This window comes from Pseudopodoces humilis, chromosome 6 (assembly GCF_049639895.1).
Source record: "Pseudopodoces humilis isolate 2021_Gansu_Grassland_sample_001 chromosome 6, ASM4963989v1, whole genome shotgun sequence".
Classification (NCBI taxonomy): Eukaryota; Metazoa; Chordata; class Aves; order Passeriformes; family Paridae; genus Pseudopodoces; species Pseudopodoces humilis.
Genome location: NC_142205.1, coordinates 71,590,096 through 71,602,679, shown reverse-complemented (window position 1 = coordinate 71,602,679; position 12,584 = coordinate 71,590,096). Strand labels below are relative to the sequence as shown.

The following is a 12,584-nucleotide window of genomic DNA, read 5'->3' as shown; positions in this document are numbered from 1 at the left end:
CAAGCCTTGCTTTAAGCACAGGTGGCGTTTGTGGCAGTGCAATGGCACGGCCCTTGTGTGCCGACAGGACCTGCCTGGCCAGCTGGCTCCGGGTCCGCAGGGTCTCCTCGGGTATCGCACGGATGCTCTGAGGGCAAGCGGAGACGGCGCTCCCGAGGTGGTGCCGTAAGATGCATCCGCAGCCCCGGGAAGTCCCGGCCATCGGTGCCTGGGCTAGACTGCTCAGAGGGCTCGGGTAACTCTGCGGCCCCAGGTACTATTGGCAGTGCTGCTTGCTGGAACCAGGCACACCTATTGTAGCCGGGCACCGGCTGCCGACGGCCGGAGGGGGCAGCGCTGCCCCCGCTGCCGGGCGCTGGCATGGCCCGCGGGCAGAGCGGGGGGCGGCCCGGCCGGGGGCGGCGGGGCAGGAAGCGCGGAGGCCGAGCCGGGCCCCTGCCCCGAACCGGGCGGGCCGAGTGTCACCGCCGGGCCCCGCCTCTCCGCGGGCACATAAAAGTACGGCCGGCCGGCCGGCCGAGACTACACCGCTGCGCCGCTCCTGCCTCCGCCGCCTCCCTTCCTGCCGCCTCCTCTGCTCCCTGGGGACCGAGGGCGATGGACGCCGGCTGCCTGTGGGTCCGCAGCCTGCTGCTCTTCCTCGGTAAGCGGCGAGGTCCCCGTTCCCGCGGGCAAGGGCTGGGAGGGCTTCGGGTGCTGCGTCCTGGGGCGGGGGCATTCTTTGGCCGCTGGGAAGTCCGCGTCAAAGCGTGCAGTTCAGGTTGCCTTCAGATGAAGCTGATGGGTTTCTCTCCGAGATGAAGTCCCAGGCGCTGACACGTGTACCCGGGGGATTGTATGAGACGAGGAGCGGAGCACGCACCACACTCTGTGGTGTGTTGTTGCAGGATGTTTTGTTGCTTGTGCCATGCCCAGGTGTGTCCTTGACTGAGTGAAGGTGAACATTCTTTCCCTTCTCCCCAGCTCTGCTCCCTGTGCAGTCTGTTCTCTTTCACCTTGACCTGTCCTGTTTGTAGCCCGGCCCTGCTGCCTTCGCCCAGGCTGTGCTCTGGGCGAGCTCCGTGGGTGAATCCTCACAGCAGCAGAGACTTTCTTATGATAACAAAACAGGTTGTGGCCTCCTTCTGTTTGACACTTCTCCACCTCCTCGCTGGGAGCGTGTTACTCTATTGTATGACATAAGCTACCTGAAAGTCTCAAGTGAACACGTGTATCCTTAGAGCATCAAGAGTCCTGGGGCCTGGGTGTGCTGTGATGCAAGAGCTGATCCTTGTCACACACCTCCACGGGGCGCTGGCAGTGACAGGTGGCGACTGCTGAGAGCTGACCCTCTTGGGCAGCTTGGGCTGTGTGGGCAGCAAAGTTCTGAGACCTGGCACACTCACGCATTGCTTTAATGACAAAACATATTCTCACACTCGTGATGTTGGGCTTGAGGTTGTAGCTGATGGACAAACTCAGTTCCCAAGGCTTCTCTTTTGGGACAGATGTTTTCCTCACCCTTTAAGCCCGCTGCAGTATGAGTTTGTGACTTTCGTCTTAGCCGGGTATTTCCATGCCGGTTGATGGATCAGCTGCTGCACAGCATCTCACTTGCCAGGACAGCAGGCTAAACATCTTGTAGCCTGTGAGTCAGCCATGCTTTGCACAAAACTGACACTTGTAGGAACTGGTATGTCTTCATGGATCTGTATATGAATTTCTTTGTTTCCGGGGCAGGCACATCTAATAGTAAGGGATGGATTAGTCATAGCTAGGTGGCATCACAACAAGTGCTGTGAGCACTTCACTGCCTTCCCCTCCCAGGGCAGGAGTGTAAGCACAACTTGGCCCTTCTGGGAAGACTGTTTGTCACTGGTGTTATGCCAGGCTGGAAGAGGTTCCCTGCTGAATGGCTGAAGCTTTGCTGAAGTGCCAGTCCGTGCCAGGTTCATCTCCTGGCTGTCGTGGGCTTGGAGGCTGCGCAGCAGAACGGCAGTCGTGGGAGAGAGATGTCACTCAATCCTCAGGGGACACGGTGCTGTGCCAGCCACATGTGGACGTGGTAGGGATGGGGATAAGCCCTGGCCCTGCCTTTTCTGGGAGTTGCTGCAGGTGCCTTAGCACCAATCTCCATGTGCTCACTGTAATGCCCACCGAGCGGGGAAGGCAGGCATTGGATCTTCAGACGCAGCAGAGCAGTTCCAGGAGCTGCTGACCCTCTGTTTCCCTGTGCCAAATTCTCCTGGCTGTCAGCAAATTGGCTCAACATAAAGATGGCTGCGTCTGACCACGGGGAGAGTGTTAGAGGCCGATGTGTCTGGCTGGAAGTAATAGTGGATTTCTGCTTTTGTGGCATAGGCACCTCAGCCCCCATGGCAGCGGTGGAAAGCAGTGTGGTACAGGGGCAGCATGTGAGTAAGATCACTGGTGCCTGGGTCCCCAGCAAGCACTACTGGGATGACTGGGTGCACACCGAGTGCTTTATCCCTGCTTGAGGGTAAGTCCTGGTACAGTGCTGAAGGTGATCGTGTGGGCCTGTAGCAATTTTGGAACACCAGTCTTCCCATGACAGACTGGTGTTTCCAGGGTTGCCTTAGAGCTGCTGTGACGTGATCCTGGACGTGCACAGCTGTGAGTCTGCGGTTCTGGAATTAAACAGTGGTGGTAGGGATGCTCACAAAGCCAGTGGGACAGACTGGCTAATTTCCATGTTCCCTGCCTGCTTTACCAAAAGAAGGCCTTAGACAGTTAAGACATGCCCTGGATGTCCAAAATCAGGTGACAGGGATGCACCTTGATCTGTCTTTGCAATTAAAACGGGCTGAGATCCTCCAGGTGTGTGTCACCTGGGCACCTCTGCTTTGGAAGTGCAACCCCTGCGGAGGGTGTAGGTGCTACCGCTGTGGCAGAGAGACCACAGAGATGCCAAACGGGAGGTAGCATCATTCAGGTGAGTTAGTACAAGACTGGCAATCTCAGTGCCAGGCAAGGCCAACTCAAATAGTGATTGAGCTCTCAGAAACTTGACAGTACCCCTAGTGTAAATCCTTCACAGAGCAGTCCTCGGTTTAGTGTCTCTTGCATGTGCATCCTTCATCCTTAGCAGTCATCCTGGCACTGGAAACCCCAGCTGGCTCACAGTGGGCAAACTGATGGTTAACCCTTGCTGTCAGTCTCTGATGGAGGCTGCAGGAAGCCAAGGCAGCTGGTCACCAACCCTCATTCTCCTTTCATCCCTCAGGGAAGGACAAGTAAGCAGCAGTGTTACTCCTGTCCCAGCAAGTGCTGTCAGTGTTAACCTTGCAGGAATACCTGTGAAGCTGGATGGGATTCTGCGTTCATGCAGCGATGTAGGGCATGGAATGCTCACATTCCTGCAGGACACACATGAAAATCCATCACCTCATTACTGTTATCTTGTACCCCGTGTTTGCTTAATGAACAGCAAAGGAATAAAAATATAACCTCTCCCAGGTGCTGTGTTTAGTATGCATCATCTGATAAATACCCTGGGAAAGGCTCCGCTTTGCCATTGCTGTATGCGGATCCCTTATCCTCCCAGTGATGTCAGAGGGGAAATATGTGCACGGGGGAAAGGGCAAAACAGAGCAGTGCAGAGCAGGAAGAACTTTGCCCAAAAGCAGCAAATACTGCTGGGTGTCAGCAAATATCCACGCCTGCAGTCCAGCCTTTCCGGCCCTGAGTCCCTGCGATCAGGTGGAGGAGGCACCCGCACATGGCTGGGATCGGGAAGAGCCTTGGGCAGTGTTGGAGGAGGAGGTTATTTTTAATTTGTCCCTCACAGATGTCTGAGTTGTGGCCTTTAACTGGAAAGCCACGCTTCCTTCTGGAGCCGAGAGCTGACCTGTCTCTTGCATGGAGCTGCGCTGGCGTTTTCTCACATCTGAAAGCCGGGTTCTGCTAAGTCTCAAACTGGGAACTTCAGCTTAAAAAGCAGCTGCTTGGGTTATGCCCAGGTCAAGGAAGTGTGCAAACTGTGACAGAAATGTGTAGGCTGCATGAGATCCTCAGCTGGCTTAATCTGTCTGCTCAACAAGTGGGCATCTGGGATACCTCTGGCATGACTTTTGTTAATTTCTGTCCTTACTTCTTTCTGTGACATGATGTATCCTCAGTGGGACACTGCTGTCCTGTGCCACAGCTCCTCCCTGCCAAGGGAGCAGCTTAGTCCATGGAGCACTCCTGAAATGCCCCCCTAGTTCCTGGGAGGAAGAAATGACGCGGTAAATATTTTTCCGGCATCTTTTGGGATCCCAGGTCCCCGGGCTGCCACTGTCCGACAGCTGATGGCCTCTTCTTCCACACACTTGACCTTTCTGTTTTAGCAACTCAGACTGGCCTCACAGAAGTGTTACATTGCTGCTGCTGCTGCTGCAATCTACAGTGAGCATACTGCTGCTTTAGAAAAAAAACTCCCACCCTGAAAGTAAACTTGCCTGTCCCGCCCCTTTGGAGGGAAAGGCAGGCCCTGCTGAGTCATGCCAGTAGGTACAGGAGTCTCCAGCTGGTACAGGTGCTGGCATCAGGGCTCTCTTACTGGTCCTCTGGCTCTGGGGGGCCTGGGCTTTGTTCTTTCTTCTAGAGCTTGGTAGAAATCTGGCTTATTAGCTTTGCAAGGAATGCAGTGTACAGGGATGTAAGAAGGAGGAATGAGGTTTTTAAAAATGTGAACACAGGAAGAAGCCCTGTCCCTCTTGGATATTCCTGCTGGTTTTGTGTGTAGCTGGAATGAAAGATAAAGGAAGCATCACTTTGCATCACTAATCACCCAGAAATAGATGAGCTGCCGGAAGTCCATAAATTACCACTACTAGATTTAACCCTGAGATGTAATGAAACTTTCTAATAACTGGAGCTGAATTAGAACGATCAGGAAATTATGGAGGCACACTCCCTCCATTAGACACGCATGACCTGACAAGTTAATAGAGGCAAACAGCCCAAAGACACAAATTACAGACTTCCGTGGAATGGGGCTGATGACTAAGCGGTTCATGAGCAGGTTAATTTGTGACCACAGCAGGAGTGTTAGCCAGCTGGATTTCCTGGCCAGCCGGGGCAAACATTCACTATTGCTTGTGGACTAGCCATGAAGCTGCAGGTACCTGTGCTGGCTTTCGGATCCTGTTTGGAAATGTTCATTTAACTAGTGGAATACCTGCAAGCTGTGCCTGTTTCTGTTAACCTGGTGTTCTGCTAAGTAACCGTGGCCCAGGGTCCACAAAGTGGTCAGTATCCTCTCCTAGCCCATGGGCAGATGAGGAGTGTTTGGTATCTCGTGTTAGTGGCTTTGCCAGCGGGCTTTTAACCAAGGACCTGCCAAAAGAGTGGGTGTCAGTGCAGGAACTGTCCAGCCCTTCAGCTGTCTTCAGCGAGGAGAGGGCTGAGCAAGTTCTTTGCTGGTAAAGAGCAACTTTTGTGTTAAGGCTGTCTCGAGCAGTTTGTGGTCTCTGAAGCCAGTGGTGGGGTGCTGAGCCTGGCTCAGCACTGACCTGGAGTGCTGAGTCAGCAGCTGCACTGACTTGCAGATTCCTAGGAAATTCTCTTCCTGTGGGCTGTTGTGAGTCAAGGATATCTTGATTTTGATCAGCAAAAGGACTCCTCCTGTGATGAATGCCGGATTGTCATGCTTAATTGTATGGAGTTGTATGGAAGCATGGCTATTTCCCTTGCACAGGTACCATGCCAGACCAGTCAGAAACCTAACATAATCATCAAATGGCCTAATTCCTGCCTCTCCCCGTAATCTCTCCAAGCCTGTTCCTGCCCAGTTTCACTCAGAGTGTGGGTGAGAGGTGGTCACAGACACCAGGTTTCTGTTGAATCTTTGTTCTGCATTATAAGCTTGTATTTCAGAGATGTCTCTTTGGGCTGCCATATATAATGTAGGCAGCACATTGCTCAGACCTATATTTTTTCAGCTTTCAACTTCGGGTCTTTCCTCCCATGATGAGAAGCTTCCATTCTTCTTGTATTAATTACTCCAGCAGCTTAAATACTGAGCTCAGAATGCATCTAGTTTTGACTGTTGTTTTTATTCTCTTATAGGTTACCTATTGCAAGCAGTCCTGGGCACAACAGTGATCCCGTTGTGTGGGCCTGGTGAAATGGAGAACTGCACGACAGCGCTCAGTAAGTACTGCACTGCTCTTTGAATAAACCAGATCTTCGGTTCCTGGCTTCCTCGGGCTGGCAGCCTCACTGAGGTGCCCTTGGGAAGCATTTTCCTCTGAACAGCATTGCCCACGTGCTGAGGTGCTAATGAGCTATCCTTGCAGTCCAGACAGAGAACAGCCCACGTGTGGCCCAGGTTGGGATAACGAGATGCAAACCTGAAATGAAGGACTACTGCTTCCATGGGCAGTGCGTGTACATCGTGGACTTGGATGAGCACTACTGCAGGTACGGACAGGCCCCACTCATCCTGCACATCTCCCTGAGGTGGGCTTTGAGCTGAACCTTGGTCTGGCTGCCACTGCCACTTAGCTGAAACACCAACCCAGCCAAGTGTTAAATGCTCACAAGAAAGTGAAGAGGAGCGCCATGTCTGTAATGCTTAGCTGCATTTGAGGAGGTGTTAAGCACACGCGCTGCCTCCAGTGATCTCTGTGTCAGAGCCTCAGACACCTGAAATTAGTGACCAACCCAGCTTAGACTTGGGACATCCCTTCTGATGCCCTTCCCTGTCTATCTGTATTTATAGTAGCATGACATCCAGAACTCAGGCACTTCACCAAGGTCTCTCCTTTGATCCAACCTATGAAATAAAGACCTTTCAGGCATTTTGGTATTGCTCATTTAGCTGAACAATCTGCAACCGTCTCTAGGACCACGTGGGCTTGAGTTAGGTCAGTTTAAGTGTCTTGTCCCTGAGGAAAAATCAGGCCAGCAGCAAGGGATGCCCTGCGAGCTGCAGAGGTGTAACCCTGTCGCCACGTCTCTGATCGCGCCTCTCTCGCCCGCAGGTGTGACGTGGGCTTCTCCGGAGTGCGCTGCGTGCACTCGGAGCTCGTCCGGCAGCCCCTCAGCAAGGAGTACGTGGCACTGACCGTCATCGTGGTCCTGCTCTTCCTCGCTGCCCTCTCCCTCGCCAGCTACTACATCTGCAGAAGGTGAGACTCGTGGTCCTGGTGGCCTGGGAGGTGTGGGGCACCCTCTGAGCACCCCCGGGTAGCCTGGAGCACCTCGCTCACCAAACAGTTGGTTACACTGTGTGCGGGACAGGCAGCGTGCTGGCAGTGTGGCACAGCCCAGACTGCAGGCAGGCAGCAGCACTCCCAGGCGCCTGTTCACCGTCATACTGCGCTCTATAGGTTGCTTCATGTCTGCCTTAGAGGGTTGAGATCAAGGAGAGAGCAGACAGGGAATAGAAAAATTCTAGTTCTTGCCTTGGTAATGCCGTTCCCTCAGGCATCAGGGGCTGGAGAGCGGCTGGATTTCTACTTGCTGATTTGTCAAACTCTTATGTCACTCTGGTGAGCGCGATACCACGAGCACTACCTTATCAGCTTCACCATGGGGGACAGTGCTCTTCTGATGGATGAACAGATCCAAAGCAGCAGGAATCATTCTCTAGCCTAGAAACTAATGGTAAGCATGTGTCAGAGAGCTGAGGAGGTGGAACAACTGCAGAGGGAGAGCTCAGCTTCCCAGATCTGGTAGGTAGCTAGACGGTAACCAGCAGGATTTCTCAAAGACAAGCCTAGTACCAGCAGGAAGACTTTAATGCAGGTGTGGAATTTTCAGTGAAGAGTCCAGAAAGGAGACTGCATTCAAGTCATGTCAGACCTGGAAATGAGTACAGACAGAGCCCAGCTGCTAGAGATTTAAAACATGTGAGGAGCTCGTACAGCTTTTTTTCCCCCTCCTCCCTTTCCCTCCCACCCCCCGTCAGTCCCCAAAAGCATCTGGCTTTCCAGAACTCACGTTTCTCTCTTCTACTCCAGGTACCGAAACAAGAGGAGACAAACAAATGCCAGTGAATACAAGGAAGTTGGTGCCCTATAGGAGAAACTGTGGCTTCCTGCTGTGTTCTGTTCATCTGGATGGACTCAGTGGCTACCCATCTATTTAAATGTTATTTTTATTAATAATATTTACAATATTTATAACCTTTTAAAAATTTCAATTGTTTGGTGATTCAATAAGCATAGGTCAAGCATTTTATTTTCAGTGTTTTATTTTTTTATTAAATAATATTTCCTAAAGGGAATCCCACCTAAGTGGTACTTTGGGATAGAGATATATTTTTATAAGAACTCGTCTTCTTGCTCTGGAGAGAAGAATTTTATATTTATTCTTGTGAATATACTCAAAGCAATTGTATTCCTTGAAATAAAAGTTGTAGACAAAGTCAAAATGTCTGCTGATTCCAGAGAGTGGTGGTGAATGCAGTTCCCACCAGCTGGCAGCCTGTCACAGGGGATGTTCCCCAGGACTCAACTGCAACCCATCCTGTTTCGTACCTTTATCGACAAATCCTCGTGGAAGGAAAGACATTGGGAGCCTGGAGCACATCCAGAGAAGGGAGGTGGGGAAGGGTCTGGAGCACACATCTGATGAAGAGCAGCTGAGGGAGCTGGGGGAGCTCAGCCTGGAGAAACGGAGGCTCCGGAGGGGACCTTCTGTCTCTCCACAACTCCCTGACAGGAGAGGGCAGCCGGGGTGGCTCAGGGGGATCTGTTCCCAGGGAATGGGAACAGGATGAGAGAAAACTGCCTCAAGCTGTGCCAGGGGAGGTTTAGATTGGATATTGGGGAAAATTTCTTCACTCTGACAGCTGTCCAGCCCTGGCAGAGGCTGCCCAGGGCAGTGGTGGAGGCCCCATCCCTGGAGAGGTTTAACAGACGAGTAGATGTGGCACTTGGGAGTTGGGTTATCGATGCGTTTGGCAGTGCTGGACTAATGCTTGGAATCTGTGAGCTTAGAGTGAAACCCAGCGTGGCTTGACTGAGAAGTGTCTTTGAAGCCTCAGCAGTTATTCTTGGAGAGAGAAACCACAGTATTATTAATGAAGTGTATCAATGCACCTTAGTTCCCATGGATAGCTTTAACTATCCATTACAATTATCCAAGCATGAGTCCTCCCCACAGAGTTTATGCCGCGGCATCCATCGTACAGGAAAATTTTTGAGTTCGGCCGTGAGTATCCTGTTGGCCTAAAACAATGATAAAATATCCTGCTGAGTTTAGCTGAACCCCAGGTGTTGGCTTGCCTGTGAACGGGAAGGGTTCTTGCAGCAGCTGAATCATCCCTGCTAATCCCATCCCTTGTCACCCTTTGAGAAGATGTGAGAAAAGGCCCAACCTTGGGGTCATTCCTGGTCATTGCCAGCCGTCCGGGCAGGCTGCGCTGGGCTGCATCGTTGGGTGTTCGTGGGTGTGAGCCCGGTGATCCCTGCCTTGTGCAACAGTGGGATATCCTGTAGGGATTATGCTCGCCGTGCTGGGTCTGTGCAGGTAGCCTGTGGCTACCTTCTGCCACCTTCTGAGGTGACCTAAGTGCTCGTGGCTGGCAGTGCTACAGACCTGTCTTCACCCAGCCCTCGGTCAGGGCCAGTCAGTGGCTGAGATGAGTTTGGTCAGTGCAAAGTTTTCCCTGCTCTGCCTGGACCCTCGTGTCTCCCTTCAGCATTGAGCTAGAAGAGGATTGTTGGTCACTGCCAGTTAACTGGGTTAACTCTGTGTCACAGGGCCCTTATTAGCTGCTCTTCAGCTTTTCACTTCCTCTCTCCTTCTCCTGTAATCCAGTTGTGACACAGGAACCTGTTCTGCTGGCTAACTGGTGGCAGCTAATGGCAATCCCAGCCACAGCCTCGTTGTTACACAGCCTTTCCCAGTGGGAAGATGCATCAAAAATCGATTCTTGGAGCCTCCTTCCATTCTTGCTGTGACCCAGTTAGGATATGTGGTGACACATCTTGTTTCCCCCTTAGGCTTCCCTGCCTGTCTGTGAACTACTCTGGCCCATCCCTGTTGATCCTCCAGAAACTTTTCCTGGACTCCTGGGGAGACTCAGCCCAGAGGCCTGGTCCCCAAACGCTGACCTTTCTGCTCCTGTGCTCCCCTTGGCAGAAGAATCCCAGAAGGGGACCTGAGCAGCCCCTGGAGCTGCAGACACATCTCTCTGCAGCAGCAGACCCGCATGCTCCTTGCTGCTCTTGCAGAAGGTTACAGCTGCAGTAACAGCAGCAGCCTGGGGTTTATCGTGCCTTACACTTGGGGTCAGACACATCTAACAGGAGTAGTCCACTTTCAGGCTTGTGCAGGATTTGTTTGGAGTTTTTTAATCTGTCTTAACTTTTAGCTGACTGTCCTGATCCTGGCTTGGGCTTTCTCCACCTATCCTGTTGCTCATCTGACTCCCAGCCCACAGCAGCTGTGTTTTTCTCACTCCTGCACACGATTGAGAAACTGGAGCTTAGGGCTACATACCAGCCTGCCACCTCAACAGCTTGTGCTGGCTGGACATAGATTGCCAGTCCAGCAACCACACAGCCGGGTCCTGGGGACACACCCCAAATAATTCGTCTCAGAATGAACCTCCCTCATTCTTTCCATGGTTTCTGCTGGCACCACCTCTGTCCCTCTGGTGCAGCTCTTCCTCACCTGCACCACCCACTGTCAGAGTCACCTTTGGCTGCCTCTTCCCTGCGGTGAGAGCACTCGTGGTGTGGCTCCCAGGTGGCCCTGCCAAAGCCTTCCTGACACAATGCCTTTGCCTGCTGCATGAGTGTCACAGGCTCCTGCCAGGGCAGATTTCCCTGCCCGTGACAAACTGCTTCACAGCAGAGGGGGTGGAGGGCAGGGACTAGAGGCTGGTGCTGGAGAAACCCACCTGATGACCTGGTCATCGTGCAGGTAGGTGACAGGTGGCCATCAGCCTGTCCTCAGGGCCAGCAGCATGTCACTGTGCAGGGTTTCTGCCTGGGACAGCTCCCATAGCTGCAGGGGTACTCTGTTTGACATCTCCCTATCCTTTTCAAACCTGTCTCATCCCAGATTTGCCCTCTCGGCAACCCTGCCCTGGGATTCTCGCTTACAGTTCTGTATATTTTATCTGAAACTCATCCCAGCCTCTTGGGATTCAGGCAGAGGCCAGCTGATGCTTGTTTTCAGGCCTGGGGCTGTCTGACCTAGAAAGCAACAGCAACAACTCCTTCCTGGTGTCCTCTGGAAGGATTGCACTTGTGTGAAAGCTCACTGTAAACCCTGCAAAATGCTCTGGCTTTGTGAAGACATCGCTGCTGCTGCTTCCCCTGGTCACCACACGGCTGGCTTGTTTTAGGAGGGCATTAGAAGAAAAATCTTTCCAAAAGCAGCCACAACCACAGAACTGCAAAGAGATCAGAGTGTGAGTCCTCACAGCAGCCTAAGCCATCCAGCACCTCATCCCTTCTTGAGGGACAAACATTTTCAGTGTCTGTCTTGGGCAATCTCAGCACCTTGGCACTCACGTGTTCCCCTCGTTGGCTTTCCTCGCGGTGCGTCATCCGCAGAGCTCAGGAAGCTTCGCTGACTGTCCTGCTTACATCACACAGGCGGAGGACCTTTGGACAACTGTCCTTGTCCCTGCTGAGGCAAGCCTCGGATTACACACCTGGCACCTCATCCCAGGGCTGCTCGTGAGAAGGGCAGGGATGGAGCTCGGGAAGGAGAGAGGAGCTTAAGTGGGCTGGAAAGACTCCCAGCTGATGTACTCATCGCATATCTGACCTGGGTCAGTGGCAGTCATCCTTTGTGTCTGTGCTGAAGAAAGGATGGGTGGATGGACCAACGAGCAGATGGAAGAAGGGAAGAAAGGATGGACATAAGGAAGGATAGATGGTGTTTCATCAGTAAACGTAGAACTTCAGCCTTGCACAAATAGACATCATTATTTTAATAAAGCCGGTGCCAAACCTAAATTACCCAAACACTCCCATGATATAATCCCATCCTATGTGATTAAAAGATTTCCCAGCAAACTTAGAGATTAAGAAAACTGATCAAAAAATATTGAGAAATCGCTGTGCCCTACCCTGATGGATGGCAGTCTGATCCTTCTGACCCAGTCACCAGAGGGCATCAGCCTCTCGATAGGAAAACCCAGTTGGAATTTAGGAGATGAGATGCAGTAGCAAACAGGCAGCAGCCACGATTTGGAGCCACCCTTTGTCCATGGACATTTGTTCCCAGTGTCCTGTGGCAGTGTCTCTTTCTGGTCAGGTTTGTTGGGCTGGTTATTGATGCCCTTCATTACAGTGAGAAGCTGAGGAAGTTGGAAAAGAGGAAAAGGAAGAGAAGTTGTTTCAGCTGCCTCTCCCAGAGCTGCGGTACAGGCAGGGAAATGGAGGTTAGTGTTAGGAGAGAAAACTGGCTGATGGGAGTGGATATCCATCTGGATACACACAACAGCACGGGAATAAGCCTTCAGGTCACTGCAGAGAAGGGGACGAGGGAAACCTGGCTGAGGAGGGCACAGAAAATCAGAGAACAGAGCTTCAGTGTGAGCAAGAAAGGATGCTGAGGGTTTTGACAATAAAAAGGATACAGAAGTCAAGTCTGGAGGAAACAGAAATCAGTACCTCACGAAATCACAG

The 12,584-nt window shown here is 52.2% G+C and overlaps 1 protein-coding gene across 2 annotated transcripts; it reads left to right on the top strand.

The window, feature by feature from the left end:
* The first annotated feature begins 524 nt into the window (after positions 1 to 524).
* EREG (epiregulin) lies at positions 525 to 8,362 on the top strand. 2 transcript variants are annotated; one of them, XM_088057119.1, is made up of 6 exons: positions 525 to 643; positions 6,052 to 6,135; positions 6,282 to 6,405; positions 6,969 to 7,115; positions 7,750 to 7,838; positions 7,950 to 8,362. In XM_088057119.1, the coding sequence occupies exons 1-5, from the start codon at positions 598 to 600 to the stop codon at positions 7,799 to 7,801; spliced, it is 453 nt and encodes a 150-aa protein (XP_087913245.1). In that variant the 5' UTR covers positions 525 to 597; the 3' UTR covers positions 7,802 to 7,838; positions 7,950 to 8,362. The 2 variants fall into 2 exon arrangements, with proteins under 2 accessions (XP_087913245.1, XP_005531797.1); XM_005531740.3 differs by lacking the exon at positions 7,750 to 7,838.
* Positions 8,363 to 12,584: the final 4,222 nt, after the last annotated feature.

Bases quoted from the DNA above. Each gene is read 5' to 3' on its own strand.
- EREG (XM_005531740.3), top strand. From the start codon at position 598: ATGGACGCCGGCTGCCTGTGGGTCCGCAGCCTGCTGCTCTTCCTCG. The intron at 644-6,051 runs GTAAGCGGCGAG...ATTCTCTTATAG, and splicing joins CAGCCTGCTGCTCTTCCTCG to GTTACCTATTGCAAGCAGTC. The intron at 6,406-6,968 runs GTACGGACAGGC...TCTCGCCCGCAG, and splicing joins TTGGATGAGCACTACTGCAG to GTGTGACGTGGGCTTCTCCG.